The sequence below is a fragment of the Pongo pygmaeus genome, chromosome 7 (genome assembly GCF_028885625.2).
Source record: "Pongo pygmaeus isolate AG05252 chromosome 7, NHGRI_mPonPyg2-v2.0_pri, whole genome shotgun sequence".
NCBI classification, from domain to species: domain Eukaryota; kingdom Metazoa; phylum Chordata; class Mammalia; order Primates; family Hominidae; genus Pongo; species Pongo pygmaeus.
Genome location: NC_072380.2, coordinates 124,910,431 through 124,928,838, shown reverse-complemented (window position 1 = coordinate 124,928,838; position 18,408 = coordinate 124,910,431). Strand labels below are relative to the sequence as shown.

Here is an 18,408-nt window from a genome sequence, read left to right as displayed (position 1 = left end):
AAGTATGCTACCCTGGGCCTAAGAAAAGGGATGCTTTCTGGGTGGTGCCTACAAAGATTTGCAACAGTATTGGCAATTATCAATTGTTAAAGTTGAGTGTTAGGTTCATGGATAGTCATTTTATAATTTAATGCAAGTTATGTATTTTATAGACATATTTTAAAAATGAAACATATATGTTAGTATAAAATAAATATATATTTTATAGACATAGAATTATGATGACTGACTGAAGACAAACTATTAGGTGCACTTTGGCATTATTTACTTGAAAAGCTTCCTATTAAGTGATGGCGAATACTGGGTATGCATACAGCCACTTTGCTTGCTCATCAGGTCACTAATAATACATTTGCTTCAGAGAGATATTAACAAGTTAGATTGAGCATGAGAGATAAAACTAACTTATTATTACAGTAGTGGTCTAGACTGCAGTTCATATAACATCCAAAGGAGCTCCTTTTAGGTACCATAATATGATTTTTAAAAGTAACTTTATAAATTTAAGGGGTACAAGTGCAGTTTTGTTCCATAGATATATTGAGTAGTGGAGAAGTCCAGGCTTTTAGTGTAACTATCACCCAAATAGTATATACTGTTCCCATTAAGTAATTTCTCATCCCTCACCACTCCTCCCACCCTTCTACCTGAGTCTCTAGTTTTGGAGGAAGTCTGTTCCAGTGCCTCAATGTTTTTGTCACATAATTGGCCCTTAAAATTCTGACTCATGGAGGAGGTCATCTTAGCAAACATCACTATGTTCTGAATAATACTTGATACTCCAGGTCTTCTCCAGGACAGATAGGGTCAAGTAGGTTTTACAAAGATGAGTATATGGCAGGTTTGCTTGCTTGTTTGATATAACTGAAAAAAAATTACAATCAAGAAGTTATCTTGATATGGTGTTTTGTTTTTGGTTCTATTGAAATACAAATAATAATAAAGTATGTATTTACATTTCAAATGTAATAAGGCTACCTTTGTCTCAGTTGCTTTACGTATATCATTTCTACTACATGTAACAGAGCTCCTGGGTTCGTAGGATTAGTCATGACATTTTAATAGACAATGACACTTAAACTCAGAAGGGAAAATCAAATTGCAAGGGCACAGTGTTACTCTGCCATCATTTAGGGAAGCAGCTACGTTGTCATAAGGCCTAAGGTTATACTGCTAGAAAATGGCAGAGTATGGATTGAAGTTCAGAGAACTTAAGAAATGATAGCCTTATCCATTGGGTATGCAAATCCATTAATGTTAGGGACTTTATAAAGAGGAATGTTTTTTTCTCTTTAATTTTGCTTAAAGTATGTTTTCTCATCTTAAAGTTTATGTCTTTATGAACTAAAGCCATTTGAAAAGAAATTCTGTGTCTTAAGTCTCTAAACCTGATATCAATAGGTTGTTTGGTTTATACATGAAAATTCATGGATAGAAATAGATGGAATGACACACAGAGAGGGTACTGGGGGATTGAGGAGTTTAGGTGGTTAAGTCTCCCTCCTTTATTTGAATATGCATAAGAGAAACACTTCAGAAGTAGGTTAGGCAATAAGTTAGTTATAGAAACGATTGCTTCAACTGAAGTGCCCATTGATGATGTTCACTAGGAAGCATCTATTAATTCAAAACATGCTCAATATACAAAGATTAATAAGACAGTGTCCCTAGCTTTTGGGTTTGATGTTATGCAGCATTGCCAGAAGGACTTGAATGTCAGCTAGCCCAAAGTTTTACAATATCCAAGAGATAGTGAAAATTTAAACACAGTAAACCAATGTTTTTTGTGCTATTATTATACTTGTGTTACTTTACTCTGGTTTCCGATTTCATTTTAATATTTATTTATTTATTTATTATTATACTTTAAGTTCTGGGGTACAGGTGAAGAACGTGCAGTTTTGTTACATAGGTATACACATGCCATGGTGGTTTGCTGCACCTATCAACCTGTCACCTCCATTAGGTATTTTTCCTAATGCTGTGCCTCCCCTAGACCCTCACCCCCTGACTGGCCCCAGTGTGTGATGTTCCCCTCCCTGTGTCCATGTGTTCTCATTGTTCTACTCCCACTTATGAGTGAGAATATGCGGTGTTTGGTTTTCTGTTCTTGTGTTAGTTTGCTGAGAATGATGGTTTCCAACTTCATCCATGTCCCTGCAAAGGACAATAACTCATCCTTTTTTATGGCTGCATAGTATTCCATGGTGTATATGTGTCATGTTGTCTTAATCCAGTCTATCATTGATAGACATTTGGGTTGGTTCCAAGTCTTTGCTGTTGTGAATAGTGCCATGATAAACATCTGTGTCCCTGTTTCTTTACAGTAGAATGATTTATAATCCTTAAGGTATATACCCAGTAATGAGATTGCCAGGTCAAATGATATTTCTTCTTTTTTTTTTTTTTTTTTGAGACGGTTTCTCGCTCTGTAGCCTAGGCTGGAGTGCAGTGGCATGATCTCGGCTCACTGCAAGCTCCGCCTCCCAGGTTCATGCCGTTCTCCTGCCTCAGCCTTCCGAGTAGCTGGGACTAGAGCTGCCCGCCACCACGCCCAGCTAATTTTTTGTATTTTTAGTGGAGACGGGGTTTCACCATGTCAGCCAGGATGGTCTTGATCTCCTGATGTTGTGATCCGCATGCCTCGTCCTCCCAAAGTGCTGGGATTACAGATGTGAGGCAGTGCACCAGGCCATCAAATGGTATTTCTAGTTCTAGATGCTTGAGGAATCCCCACACTGTCTTCCACAGTGGTTGAACTAATTTACACTCCCACCAACAGTGTAAAAGCGTTCCTATTTCTCCACATCCTCTCCAGCATCTATTGTTTCCTGACTTTTTAATGATCACCATTCTAACTGGCATGAGATGGTATCTCATTGTGGTTTTGATTTGCATTTCTCTAATGACCAGTGATGATGAGCTTTTCTCCGTGTGTTTGTTGGCTGCATAAATGTCTTCTTTGGAAAAGTATATGTTCATATCCTTTGTCCACTTTTTGATGGGGTTGTTTGTTTTTTTCTTGTAAATTTAAGTTCTTTGTAGATTCTGGATATTAGCCCTTTGTCATATGAATAGATTGCAAAAATTTTCTCCCATTCTCTAGGTTGTCTGTTCACTCTGATGATAGTTTCTTTTGCTGTGCAGAAGCTTTTTAGTTTAATTAGATCCCATTGTCAAATTTGGCTTTTGTTGCCATTGCTTTTGGTGTTTTAGACATGAAGTCTTTGCCCATGCCTATGTCCTGATTGGTATTGTCTAGGTTTTCTTGTAGGATTTTTATGGTTTTAGGTCTTACATTTAAATCTTTAATATATCTCAAGTTAATTTTTGTAAAGGTATAAGGAAGAGGTACAGTTTCAGTTTTCTGCGTATGGCTCACCAGTTTTCCCAACACCGTTTATTAAATAGCGAATCCTTTCCCTATTGCTTATTTTTGTCAGGTTTGTCAAAGATTGGATGGTTGTTGATGTGTAGTGTTATTTCTGAGGCCTCTGTTCTGTTCATTGGTCTATATATCTGTTTTGGTAGCAGTAACATGCTGTTTTGGTTACTGTAGCCTTGTAGTATAGTTTGAAGTCAGGTAGCATGATGCCTCCAGCTTTGTTCTTTTTGCTTAGGATTGTCTTGGCTATGCAGGCTCTTTTTTAATTTCATACGAAGTTTAAAGTAGTTTTTCCAATTCTGTGAAGAAAGTCAATGGTAGCTTGATGGAGATAGCATTGAATCTGTAAATTACTTTGGGCAGTATGGCCATTTTTACAATATTAATTCTTCCTATCCATAAGCATGAAATGTTTTTCCATTTATTTGTGTCTTCTCTGATTTCCTTGAGCAGTGGTTTGTAGTTCTTCTTGAAGAGGTCCTTCACATCCCTTGTAAGTTCTATTCCTAGGTATTTCATTGTCTTCGTAGCAATTGTGAAGGGGAGTTCACTCATTATTTGACTCTGTTTGTCTATCATTGGTGTATAGGAATCCTTGTGGTTCTTACACATTGATTTTGTATCCTGAGACTTTGCTGAAGTTGCTTATCAGCTTAAAGAGATTTTGGGCTGAGATGGTGGGGTTTTCTAAATATACAATCACATCATCTGCAAACAGAGACAATTTGACTTCCTGTCTTCCTATTTGAATACCCTTATTTATTTCTCTTGCCTGATCACCCTGGACAGAACTTCCAATACTCGTTTTTATATTTAGCCAGCATTTGGTTGAATGAGAGTGGTGAGAGAGCGCATCCTTGTCTTGTGCCAGTTTTCAAAGGGAATGCTTCCAGTTTTTGCCTATTCAGTATGATATTGGCTTTGGGTTTGTCATAAATAGCTGTGAATGATTACTTTTCATTTTAATTATTTTTTAAAAGTTTTAAATGCTACTAAAAGGAGGTTTAAAAATCCAAGTTTATTGTGTAGTCTTGAATTTCAGGGAAGGTTTTATTTGGATATTAAGGCCAAGATTATGGTAGTCTATAATTAAGGTATACATGCGTTCCAGATGGCTCGGGCATGCCAAGTTTATTCCCATTGTCGTGGTCGATCTCTTGTACATTTAGAATCCCCTTTCACTCTCAAAAGTTTCTCAGTTTGGATGATGCGTTTTATGGACACCCAACCTATAATCCTCCTAAGGCAACATTTATACTTAAAAGCATTTTGTTGTTGCTGTTTGTTTGCTTCAAAGGTAAATAAGCTTTCAGGTGCTTAATCTGAACATTTGAAAATCGAGTACATTTGAAAATGGCTAAATTTATAAATTATATGTTATGTATTTTCTTTGCCACAATAAAAACATTGAAAGCATTTGATAAAGGTGCATTTGCCTGTGTTGTCTGATACGTTTGAAACCATTTGCTCTCATTCCCCATTACACCTCTTCATGCTCCCTCTGCTTCAGCCACACAGGCCTCCTTATCTTCCTCTAGAAAGCTAGCCATGCCCCAGCAGAGGGCTTTGGCAGTGCTGTTTGCTCTACCTAGAATGCCCTTCCTTAGGACTTCATCATGGCTAAGTATTTTGTTTCCCTAAAACTTTTCTCAGTGAGAGACACCTTTGCCACTTTATTTAAGATCTTCTCCTACCTCCTAACACACACCACCACACATACATACAGTCTTGACCTCTTTTGTCTGAATGATTTTTTTTCCCCACAGGACTTACCACTTTTTCACATACTACCTTTTCTTAAATTTGCTAATTATGTTTATTGTTTGTTCGCTTCCCTCACAAATGCATAAACCCTACAAAAGCAGATTTCCTACAGTATTTGTTTACTGACATGTTCAAGTGCCCCAAACCACCTAAAATAATGTTTTTTTTTAGTAATTAATAAATGTATGTTGAATGGAATAATCTAATCAAAATTTTTAGAAAGCCTATCGAGTTGATCTTTTCAGTGCTTGTTGTAGAACATTGACATTCCATAGTTTTGCATAGATTTAGATTCTGATTGCCTTCTTTTCTTTTAAAAAATGCTAAAAAATACCGACAGTATTTTGGAGAGGAAGGCAATAAGATCCTGGGATATGTGCTTCAAGTGTTCAAAGTATTCAGGGTACAATAAAACAAATAACCAGAGCTTTTTATATACATGTAAAAGAGCACTGCAATCTGTAGCATGCAGTCTGGAATATTATGGATTGGTTCTTTTTGACAGGGATACCTCTGAGTCACCTACTTTTTCAAGGCTATACTCCAACTTGGCAGCCAACAAGTCCAAATATGTGGTTTGATTTTGGTCAATACAAAACAACAAAAGTACAAAAATTCTATCTTTATTAATGTAGCTTACTAAGTAGAAAACATCAAAATCAAGCTAATTTTAAAATATTTTACTGAGTTTTCAATTCAGTATTTGTTTATCTGCACATAAGCTAAAAAATAAATTTTTTCATTGGGATAGCTTTATCATGAATAATATATCTCTTTAGTACAATATTCAAATTAATTGTCATTTTTCCAAACTGTGTACTCTGCTGAATACTAAATCTTTGATATAAGCATCTTTCTTTTTCATTTCCAGCAAAGTTTTGTGGTGACCCTGGTATACCTGCCCAAGGAAAAAGAGAAGGCAAAAGCTTTATATACCAGTCAGAGGTTTCATTCAGCTGCAATTCTCCTTTCATATTAGTGGGATCAAGCACCAGAATATGTCAAGCAGATGGCACTTGGAGTGGTTCATCACCTCACTGCATAGGTAATATTAATTAAAGGCTGATTATGCACAGTGACTGTGTAATTAATAGGGGTGACATTTAATGGTTTTCTTTATCCTATAAACTATAGTTGACTAAATATAAAAACAAGTGTAAAATATAGAAGCAATTAGAAGGCACTGGAAATGAATATTGGTAGAAAATACAACATTAATTTTAGCACTTTAAACTTCCAGAAGAAACACTTGAAATAATTTTGTCGTATATCAGTAAAGTGAAAAATAAAAATACTTTCAGGTAGTGACATTATTAAGTACTAACATTTTACTTAGATCTTTATAGTTAATGAAGAATCTTCATATGAAATTAGATTTGCTCCAAAAATATCTAAAAGATATATTGATTTCAAAATGATTGTAACTATATTTCTGTAATCCTAAAATTAATGTCATATTTGGTAAACTAACCAAATAATCTGTCATTCAAATAAACCAACACATCTACCTACCATTATTATGCCTGAATATCCTGTGGGTGTCAGTAAAATCCAAATTATCAAGTCCTGTTTCTGGGAAAAAACTGTTATTTCTTCAAAGAAATATTACCCTACCCCAAATCATAGTTTAGCAGGGTCTTTGGACAAATGTTATATGCATGTACACTGCTTTCATATCCTTTATCTTTCCTTAATTTTGCATCCACAGAGCTAGTTGAATGTCAGGTGCTTTTATATCAGAAGGGTTCAAAGTTCAAGAATTTCATAATTCGTATCAAATGGAGTCTACCTGACTTTCTTGCTTCAAGATTAACAGGCTTCTGTCCATGGAGAGATGTTATTACATTTACATTATTTATTATTTCCTAGATCATTTGTACCAAACCCCAGATTATTTAAAATTGTTTTCTATGAGAGAACTATATCTATTGTAAATTTTAAAGGACTAATATCTTTTTAATCTTCATTTTAGAGCCCACTCGAACCTCTTGTGAAAACCCAGGTGTGCCTCGGCATGGATCTCAGAACAATACATTCGGATTTCAAGTGGGTACTTTAGCTGTGTCCATTTAGCATCATACCAGGTCAGAATGCGTCTTTGGTTCATATGCATATAATCTTGTTGACGTAACAAAAAGTCATGTTCTATCTGCATTTATAAACACACAGAAAGGGTAACAGACAACAAAAGAGTGGAAGTAAAGGAAATTAGAAAAAAATATATTTTTAATAAAATTGCCTAACTGGAATATAAACATAAATTAAAACAAAAAGCAAAAAATAGCAGTGAGCATAGGAAAAATCCACAAGCATTAGAGAGTTATATATAAGACAGTAAGAGTGAGGGAGTAAATGAGTAAACTCTACAGGAAGATATGGGGACAGTGAAGAAAAGTAAAGATAAAAGAGTTTAAAGGAGAGACTTCTGAGACAAACAGCAAATATATAAAAATGCGGGTTATTCAATAAAGCACTAATTGTGTATATGACATTGCTGTCAGTGTTTAAAATGGTGGGAAATTACTGAAAAATAACCATAACCTGTTACTATACAACACATAGTTGAATTGTTATATTAGAATTCTTTGGCATGCCCAGTCATCTGTGGCTGACTTTCTTGTTCTCTCTTTTTCCAATTTAGATTTTAGGTAGAGATTCAGCAACTTTTCAGTTACAAAAGATCCAAGGGGAGCCAAAGTGCATACTGATTCCAAACAGAAGTAGCCAATTTACACATTACCCAATTGCCCTGTGTTGCCGGGTTTTGTAAATTGTGCTATTCTGTGTGAAATTCAGCGTGAACCTGAAGACCATCCATTTCTAAAGGAAGGGCTCATCTAAAGGGCCATATTTTGTTATTAAAAATAGTTTCCATTTATCTACAGTTCAGGCACAGTATGAACATTGATTTGATAGCATTTCCAATTCTTCTGATTTCCTTCAGTCCTGTCCAAATAATACAAAAGTGTAAAAATGAGTCTGTCTCCATTATATTGGTGTTTTTAGAGAACTTTAGATTAATATCTCCATAAAAGGTTTTATCAGTTGATCTAAATCCTGAAAAATGGGCAACTAGCTGCACAGCACTAGTCCTCATTATATGTACAAAGAAACTGAAACAGAGTGTGACTTGCTTTGTTCGCAGATCAAGTTGGTGACATATTCTAACAGAATACAAAATTGTGATGTTAGTGTCTGTATACTAAATCAGGCTGATTTTCTAAAGAATTTGAGTTTTTTAGTAAATATTATTTGAGATAATGGAAATGAGAATGATTAACGTGGAGTTTAAAACAGTCATCCAACAAAATAAAGAGAATCACTAACTCTGCTTTCTAAGGATTCTATTATAATCATTGAAAAATGCTGTAACAAAGTTAACCTAACCCTGAATTTATGTTGTTTGGGCTAATAAACAGGTATTAAGTCATTATATTCTATATAAATAAATATAAATAGACTAGATTTCAAATATGGTAAAGTCTAATTATATACAATTATATAACTATCTATTAAAATTAAATATATTTTGTGTCTTACATTAGGGAGATTGGCTTTCTTACATGCATATGGCAGGTATGAATGTATATATATACATACGTACTAAATCTGTTAACTAAATCTGTACAGATCTAACACAATAAATAGTTATGTAATTCTAATTAATACTAATTTATTGGTGAATTCCAAATGAATATGGTTTTATATGCAAAAGGCATCTTGAGCCATTGAGAAAAACGATTGCTTGCAAGTAACAAAAAAACTGTTTGGAGCTACTTAAAGCCTAAAGGCATTACTGTGCAGATATGTCCAGACTCCCAAAGAAAGAATCCAGGTGAGACTCATCAAGCCCAGAGTGTAGGTACTGGCTTCAAGTACTCAGTTTTTTATACTACTTTCTGTTTATCTACCTCATATTTTCTCTCTGCAGATTGGCCATATGGCCAAGAGTGAATCATTTCTGTTTACATCTCAGCTACATACAGAAAGTGATCATGTCAATCTCAATTCCAAATTTCCAAGGAGAATCAGAATGTCCCAACTCTCGTATTTATGTTGGTTTGATTAGGTGGCCAGTAGTGAGTTATGATGCAAAATCACAGCTGTTAGGAAGCCCATTTTTGGGAAGAGCAAGAGAAAGTTATGAACTGCAGAGACACTCAGATCGTTTTCTTCATTTTCTCTTTAATGTGTTCATTTGTTCCCTCTCTTTTTCTTTATAGATTTATATAGTAGATTTTGGGACATCAATAATTAACATACAAAAATATATCACTCATTGCTAGAGATTATGAAAACTCTATCATTGAAAAAAGTATTCAGCATAATTTGTCTTTTTATTAAAACATTGTAAATTGGAATAATTTTGGCTAAAAATAGATTGATAGTGAAGAGAATAGCTGTCAAAATAATTGATGCAACATCAGGATTAATTATGGAGTAAATGACAAGCACACATACGCACTGCTGTATCACTCATTAAACTGAGCTCTGGGCAATGGAAAGTACATTATTTGGATTTAGGTTTGTTACATAAAGTTATTATAAATATGAAATGTTTTTAATCTGGCTCTTTAGATATTTAGCCTCAAGATATTTAACCATAAAATATTTAACCCTACCAAACTATAGTGGTTATATATGATTTTCAGTTTGTAATTGAAATTAGTATCTTAGTATATTGAATGAGGTAAATATATGTTTCATAGTGTTTTATTACCTTAAATGACAAACACAATGGCATGAATTCTGAAAGTAAAAAAATTATTTTCAATTAAAATCTTCTTGTTTTGAATATAAATAATAATAATTAAACTTTTCTTAAGCCAGGAAGCCTAGGACCAAAGTTGATGCTCAGTCAGCAAAAATTACTTGCATCTTAAGCACATCTGTTATACCTTCATTTTTATAATCTTGCCTTTCTGTGTCAATTTTATTTTAATTTACATATACCTTTTATTAGACGCTACCTCAATTTTTCTTGAGTAAAATGTTTTGTATAAATACATAATGAAAAATGTAAATTTATTTTTAAAAAATATATATTGCAGAGGAAGCATATATGTTTTTGAGACCTTAATTATATATACATTTTGAAAGTTCTTAAGAACCATGCTGGATACTCCAGTTAAACAAACATGTGATATTAGAAGTCAGATTCAAATAAATGCATTGATGAAAATTCTAGCACACCAAGTGTTATTTGCCATGAAATCTCATGGAAGGGAAAAATAGAGCTTATTGAGAATGTTCCAAATGTACACAAAATGTCTGTTAATCCTATTATTTGCTATATAAATTTTATGATTTAGGAACTAAGATATAACATTTAAAATAGGAGAATAAGGTGTTAAAGAACATAAGTGATATTTACTAATTAAACTTGTCTTAAAATTCTATAATGCATTTGTACACAACATGGTACTTTAAATCAATTTAAAGTGATTTTTATTTAAACATTGGTTGCAATTAAAACTTGATATGGATTGTTTTTAATTCTTGTTATAAAAACTTTCAATATTATTGCAATGTTGGATATACAGATAATACTTTTTATTAGTAAATATTCGTGAAAAAATTGTACATGTTATTTTTCCAAGAATTTTTTGAATTTGATAATATAAATTTTTAGAATGTTGTTACCCATTTTTCTACAAATAAGCAAATTATACTATGCATGTCGGAAGTCGTTCAGTCAGAAGGATATATCAAATTGGGAAAGGATAGAGAACTATGTAAAAAACACTATTAAGCGGGTTCTTCACTGACAAAATTATTTATTAATGCACTGATATTTAGAGAAAATTTTGTTGATTTGACTATAACAAATTCTGGATAAACAATTTAATCAATTATTAAATCTGTATAAATATTTATTAGATATTAGGTATAAGAATTTGTGAATTTGACAAAAATCTTATTAATCAGATGTGTTAGTGATACACAGAAAAATCTTAAAACAGATTTTATTTTAATTCTATAATATTTGGTTAATATTTAAAGCAGTTGTTATAATGACTTCGAAAAGCTTACAGGATTGAGGAAAAATGTCTTACAAGTAAAAACAAAGTGTGTGTAGTCCAACATATTTCTTATACCTGACCAATGTAAAGGTTTGATGAAATAACTCAAATATACCCTTCAAAGAAAAAACAGAATGATTTAACCTTATGTTATCTAAAGTATAGAGGTGATATCACTGCACTTTAAGAACTGATAGACGTTAAATATTCTAAAGTTAAGTAATCAAGTAATTTTATTCGTCCCCATTCCTTCCATTGCTCCAACATTTTCAAAACACATTTTTAAGCTCAAGGTGCACAAGGATGAGTACACACAGTCTCCGGCCTAGAAGGGCTAACATTTTGATATGTTGGTCAGCTGGGATAGATGATCTCGTAGGCTAGGTAATAACACCCATAACAATGAAAAGCATTAAGGAAGCACGCAAAAGAGATGGTTTTTCTAATTTCTTGCTGCAGGGAAGGGTTTCTACAGATGATGGCTGAACTAATTCTTTTAGTGTAAGAGCTAGGAGAGGAAAGTTGGGAGAGGCATTCCATGCAGTAGGAATAGCATGAAAATATGCATGCATTTCAGGATATAAAAGTTCAATGTTAATTTAACAGAATTTGAGTAAAGTAAGCTGTTAATGATGATGCTAGATAGATGGTCAGTGGCCAGGTTATGGAGGCCTTTGTCATGTTAGCGCAATGTAACTTTATCCTAATGGGTTAATAATAAGGTCAAACTTTCATGTTGCATAGATCACTCTGACTTCAGTGTAGAAAATAAATGTAGTGGATCATGAAATTGAGAAATGGAGACAAGTTAGAAGATCGTTATAATTGTCTATGGCTGTAGTTCTCGAAGTGTAGCCCCTAACTGGCAGCAGCAGTTTCACCTGGGAACTTGTTGGAACTATAGATTCATGGACCTACCCCAGATCCACTAAGTACGAAACCCTGAAGGGGGGTACTCAGCTATCACTGTTTTCATAACGTCCTTTTGGTGATTGTGATGTCTGCTAAAGTGAGAACCAAAGCCTATGGAAAAGATACTGGGGAGTAAAACTGGATGTAAAGTGGAGAAAAAAGGAAGACGATACTTTGAAAAGGATTTAGAAGGTAAAATTGCCAGTTTTGGTGGTGAAGTGAATGAAGGGAAAATTTATTAGTGACAAGTGACACTATTAACTAGGTTCTAACCTTAAGAAGGATTGCTGGATTGATAGAGATGATGGGTTTTGTAGAACTGGTTTGACTGAAAAATAGAACTGCAAACTGTATATAACATAATCTAGTCCATACTGAGAAATCAAAACCTGTACCACCATTTTGCACAACTTCAGAAGGAATGTGAAAGTCATGCTCTGGAGCACAAGTCAGGGGGCTCTGGTTATAAGGAATAAAATGCAAACGGTGCTTCTTGGAATCAATCAATGTAACAGCCTAGAGAAAATGGGGCATCCAGGGATAAGAGATCTTCTAGAGGCAAAGGTGAGGGTTCATGGAAGACACAGCGTGAGATAACATAAAGAAAAAAGGTTGTTGTCAGATAAAGAATTTTGGAATTTAATATTTCTGGCCTAGTATAGTTCTGGATAATAATAACAATATGAAAAATGGTAGAATTCAGAGTCTGAAGTTTCAAATGGAATCTTGGTATCAAATTATATCATCTTAAGCTTAGCTTCTTATTGTCCTGTCAAGTGTGAGTAGGAATTAAGGGGAAGGCAGAAAACAAGATCTGAGTGATAAGTCCTAAAACTGCAACTGAGCCTTCTCAGACTGCAGTTGCTGGAGAAGTCCAAAGTGGCAGACCCTAAATATCCCTTATCTCATCCTCCACTTCTAATCATTCAGTAAATCTTGTTGATTTTTTTCTTGTAATTGTTTTGAGGAAATGACTTTTTTCCCCAGGCTTACTGCCACAAGTTAGTACAGTTTTTATCCACTCAAATCTAAAACGGCAGTGCCAGCCTCATAGTTACAATTACTACTATTAATTCTTCTAAATGCCATAGCCTGCCATTTGAGACCCTTCAGAAACTAATTCTTACTTATATCTCCAATTTAGTCATCATGCCTATAATTTATTTAAAACTTGAATGTCGTCCTGGGGTGGAGTGGAGTATAAATTCTATTTCATTTAATCCTTAAAACAGATTTCAATACAAATAATATTATCATCATTATTTATAAATGAGAAATTAGGTCTCAAAGAGGAGATAGAAGATATGACTTATTCAAGTAAAGTGAGATCCAGAATTAAAACTACATGTACATTACTCTGTGATTTGTTTTCTTATTTACTATATACCCCTGCTTCCCACTTATCCCAAACTGCTACCTGCCCTGCTCACTTTGTAAACAATAAATGCCGATCAATCTAATATACTCTCTTTTCCCCAGCAAATGATATATATTTTAACCAACATACATTTCTCATCATGTTATTATCTTTTCCACTTTTCTATAAGTCATTTGCAAACTTTAGTGTTTATTTCTACCACTCAAAGGGCTTATTAAAACAGATTGTTGGTTTTTCTACCCTAAGAGTTTCTGATTCAGTGTGTCTGGGGTAAAGCCTCAGAATTGACATTTTTAACAAATTCCTAGGAGATGTTGATATTACTGGCCTAGAGACTACACTTTGAAAGCCATTGTCCTATATATTCTCCTAATTACTATACCCTTAAAAGCTGGTACAAACAGTATATCTTCCGTTGTATATTTCTGTTATCACTACCACCTTCAGTAACCACCTTTTTCTCTAATCTCATTTTGCATTTTTCACCTTCAATATTTATTTGTTTCTTATGTGGTTAGCTATATTTAAGTCCATATCTATTTTTATCAAGCTTTATTTATTTATCTTTATCTAACTATCTATCTCTCTATCTTGTATTCATATGTAGCTTGTTGGATTTTTTGGTGTCTTAAATATTTTCTTCAAATTCCCATGGCAAAAAAGCTTGGTATCTATGTATGTACTAAGGACCCAACTATTTGATGATGATATATAAACAAATAAACCAGGATTTAATTTTTTAGTTTTGAATTTTTCCAATTTTATTTTAAATCAGATTTCAGTTCTTTTTTTCTTCCAACTCTACCACACAGAATTTCACTTGATAGCATTTTCTCACTCAAGCTCTATTTGTTGCCATATTTGAAGTTGTAGTGGAATATTTTTTTCCTCTCTTTAATTTGCTATAGGTAGGAAGTGTTGTACAGTTCCATTGCAAAAAAGGACACCTTCTCCAAGGGTCTACAACACGCACCTGCCTCGCTGATCTTACATGGAGTGGAATTCAGCCTGAATGCATACGTAAGTATTATGGATAAGAAATAATGCTATCATGGGTAAGAATTTAAATGCATTTTTTTCTCCCAAGTATACAAATAAATTTACATCTATAGGTGTATCAAATTGACTTTCAGATTAAAAAACATATTTTATGTATGTAATTTTATTACTGTATCATAAACCCGTGGCCTTTGGGAAGCACTCTCTAAGTAAGTCAGAAAGCACAAGGCACAATTTTGTTCTTTTTGTAAAGACCTTATGTTTAGTTTGGCCACCTGGTAATTTTAGGTGATGATTAGGTTTTAGTTTATAGATCTGCATCTATCAGTCTGAAGTAATCTAAAATACCCGAGGCACCAATCTAACAGCTTCTAATTTTTAAAAATCGCTTGTGAAAATATTATCTGAGAATCTGGGGAAACTAACAACATCTATGAAAGCAAATATTCATGGGCACTTAGCCAAAAATTTGAGAACAATTTTAGAATTTCCTTTATTCTTTTAATAATAATAATAATCCATATTCCTTTATATGTTCTCTGATCCTCAGTGGAGAGCACTTGCTATACAGATTAAATAAGAACAAAGCCTGGGGCCACTAAATAACTTTTTCTGACATACAATTAGAAGTGAATTCTAGCTGGTCAGCTATTTGGCTTTTCTTTCTCTCCAGTTGCCTTTTTAAAAAATCTCTTCCCTTACCTTTTCAATTGTGTTTCTTGGTGAAAAATGGAAAAACATAAGCTGGAGTGGAAACACTTATTAGGATGGTATCTAGCTTTTAGGATTTGCTGAAGCCTACACAAGCCCTGTGAATTTACTCTATCCCTGTTCAGAACCATCCAAATGATTGTGGGGACACCTAGGGACCAGCAGCTTACTTTAAAGCAGGAGAACACTCCACAGAGATGCCATGTTATGTGCCTTGTTGGCTTATATTTAAATATGGAAAATTCCTTAAAGGAGAATTCCTCAGAATGTGTACTTTAAAACAGCTGTGCGGGCTGTAACTAGGTATTTCATAGTAAACCATGGTTCTTTGATGTCCTCCAGTTGGGATATGATAGTTTAAACAAAGTTAAACAGCGTCTGTCACTGTGAAGCATCTCAAAGTTTCTAATGTGTCCATAACATAGGGCTTAAGACGTCAGTAGAGACAGACTGTAGTTTTCCTTATCAATACTTACTGCGTGAGGATTACATTTCACTAACTGCATTATATTAAATATAAACCATTTAGGCCAGGCACAGTGGCTCACACCTATAATCCCAGCACTTTGTGAGGCTGAGGTGGGCAGATCACTTGAGGTCAGGAGTTCGAGACCAGCCTGGTCACCATGGTGAAACTCATCTCTATTAAAAACACAAAAAATTAGCTGGGTGTGGTGGCAGGTGCCTATACTCCCAGCTACTCAGGAGTCTGAGGCAGGAGAATCGCTTGAACCCAGGAGGTAGAGGCTGCAGTGAACCGAGATTATGACACTGTGCTCCAGCCTGGGCAGCAGAGTGAAACTCTGTCTCAAAAACAACAAAAACAAAAACAAAAAACCATTTAACACAATGTTTAGCACACGGAGTAAAAAAATGTTAGCTATTATTTATACTGTTGTGGACCTCCATTAAGAAACAAATGAAAAATATTGTTTTTTTTTGTAATTTATCCACAGAACACTTTTTTCAGAGATCACTTTTATGGATGTATATCTATGAACAAATGATTAAAAAATGCTATCTGTTTCAGGGGAAAAATTTCTTGTAGCATTTATCTCTGACTGGGAAAGGAATGGTCTTATTAAGACATAAAACCGATGAAATAAGGGGAAGATATGGTGTAATCAAGGTAGAGAATTAGGAGTGGAAGGAAACATGGAGAAAAGGAGAGAGAGTTAGGTGAACAAAATGATACTTCTAGCATACGGATCCAAATATGGCCTGAAAATTCCATATGTAAAAAAATTATTAAAATGTACTTTTATTGGGAAGTATTAATACCAGAGCAATATAATTAGCTGTGGTTTTAACAATAGAAAATAGTTTTTTTTATTTAAAATAAATATAATAAATTTAAAATTTATAAAATAATATTTTCTAAACTTGTATAGAAAACCTGAGCTTGACAAACATTAAAAGGTATCTTGCCACACAACTTCATAGATCCTTTAAAATGCTGGTTTTTGTGACTCTCTGGAATGTGTGACTCTCTAAAATGCTAAAGCATACATTTGTGAGCTTAGTTATTGACAATGTCTTTTTTTTTCTCAATTTATTTAACATCTAGCGTTCCACAAATGGTGGATTAGGAAATGCTAAAGTATGAAATCAATAAGTGTATTTGCATTGAAATATTTTTGTGATTTATTAGAATAATTATTCTAAGATATATGTATATAAAGGCATTGAAGTATGTCTAAAATATATTGTGACTCCTGTCTCAAATTTTTCTTAACATATCTATAGAAAATTTACATTGTTCTCTTTTCTTAATATAGCCCACAGCTGTAAACAGCCAGAAACTCCTGCTCATGCAAATGTAGTAGGGATGGACCTTCCATCTCATGGGTATACACTGATTTATACCTGTCAGCCTGGCTTCTTCTTAGCAGGTGGAACAGAACATAGAGTGTGTAAATCTGATAACAACTGGACTGGAAAAGTTCCCATTTGTGAAGGTAAGTTTTCTGTATAGAATCTTTTTAACACAAGAGATTGTACTATTGCTTTCCTTCGCTCCAGACAAAAACTCAACTCAAATTAGCATAGGAACAAGGGAAATTTGTTGGCTAACTCCAAGTCTAGGAGTAATGTAAGCACTTCTGGATCCAGAGGCATATAAATTTTATGAGTCTATTCATAGCTTTTTTCCCATGAGAATGTTACTTCTTGCCTTTATTCTATCTTCAAGTTCTCTCTTCAGGTAGGTATATTATTTTTCTAGGGCTTTTATAACAAAGTACCATAGGCTGGGTAGCTTAACATAATAGGAATTTATTCCTTCGCAATTCTGAAGTCCAGAAGTCCAAAATTAAGGTGTCAGCAGGACCTTGTGCCCTCTGTAAGCTCTAAGCAGAAACCATTCCTTGCCTCTTCCTATCTTCTCATAGCTTCTGACAATCCTGGGTATTTATTGGCTCCTAGCCTTACTCCAATTTCTACCCCATTTCAACATGGCCTTCTTTTCTGTGTATCTTTGTGTGGCCTCTCCTCTTCTTATGAGGATACCAGTCCTTGTATTTGGGGCTCAGCCTAAAATCAGGATTATTTTATCCCAAGATCTCTAGTTAATTACATTTGCAAAGACCTTTCCAAATAAGGTCATAGAGGTACCAGGTGAACCTAAATTATATGGGTACACTATTATTAGAGTATGGAAAATTGCTACCATAATGCCTAGGTTATTCTGCCAGGGTAACCCTAGTAGAAAGAGTCCTTCCCAAAGTTTTGGTCAGGAAAGCACTATCTGGGATTCTGTTTGCCACAGTTTTGAATGAAGCCCATCTCCAAATCCATTACTCAGCCAGGGTGATATGGTATTAATATTTGGACCAGATCTGGGTGAAGTGTCCACCCTATTGCTGCTCGGTCAGGACAATTTCCATTTGGAAAAGATTTATAATGCCAGAAGAAGGAGTAAAGGAAGTTTTTCTAGTGTTTTTGGTAAGGTCATCAACAAAATCCATTTCCTTATATCCAAAAACCCTATTTGTAAGGCCTTCTAATGTTTTATCTAATGCAGCTGTCATAAATGACAATTACTTTCATTTACTTGAAATGTTTTCATTTTCTTTATCAGAACATTCCTCTGCTATTTTTTTTTCTTATTTTTTTTTATGATTGAAATCCCTGTAGTATGAGAAGATCTTATTCTTTGGTTTGTTTGCTTGTAATTATCTGTTTCCACTCTGCTGTCCTCCTATCTACCTCTCTTCAAGTGGAATATAATCTCATGA

The 18,408-nt window shown here is 34.1% G+C and overlaps 1 protein-coding gene across 1 annotated transcript in view; it reads left to right on the top strand.

Annotated features, from left to right (window-relative positions):
- CSMD3 (CUB and Sushi multiple domains 3) overlaps nt 1-18,408 on the top strand; it is a 1,221,229-nt gene that overhangs the window by 1,182,739 nt on the left and 20,082 nt on the right. The window contains exons 62-65 of the mRNA XM_054498903.2: nt 6,021-6,194; nt 7,122-7,195; nt 14,371-14,482; nt 16,951-17,130. Coding sequence (XP_054354878.2) covers nt 6,021-6,194; nt 7,122-7,195; nt 14,371-14,482; nt 16,951-17,130 — 540 coding nt within the window. The remainder of the gene's footprint in view (nt 1-6,020; nt 6,195-7,121; nt 7,196-14,370; nt 14,483-16,950; nt 17,131-18,408) is intronic.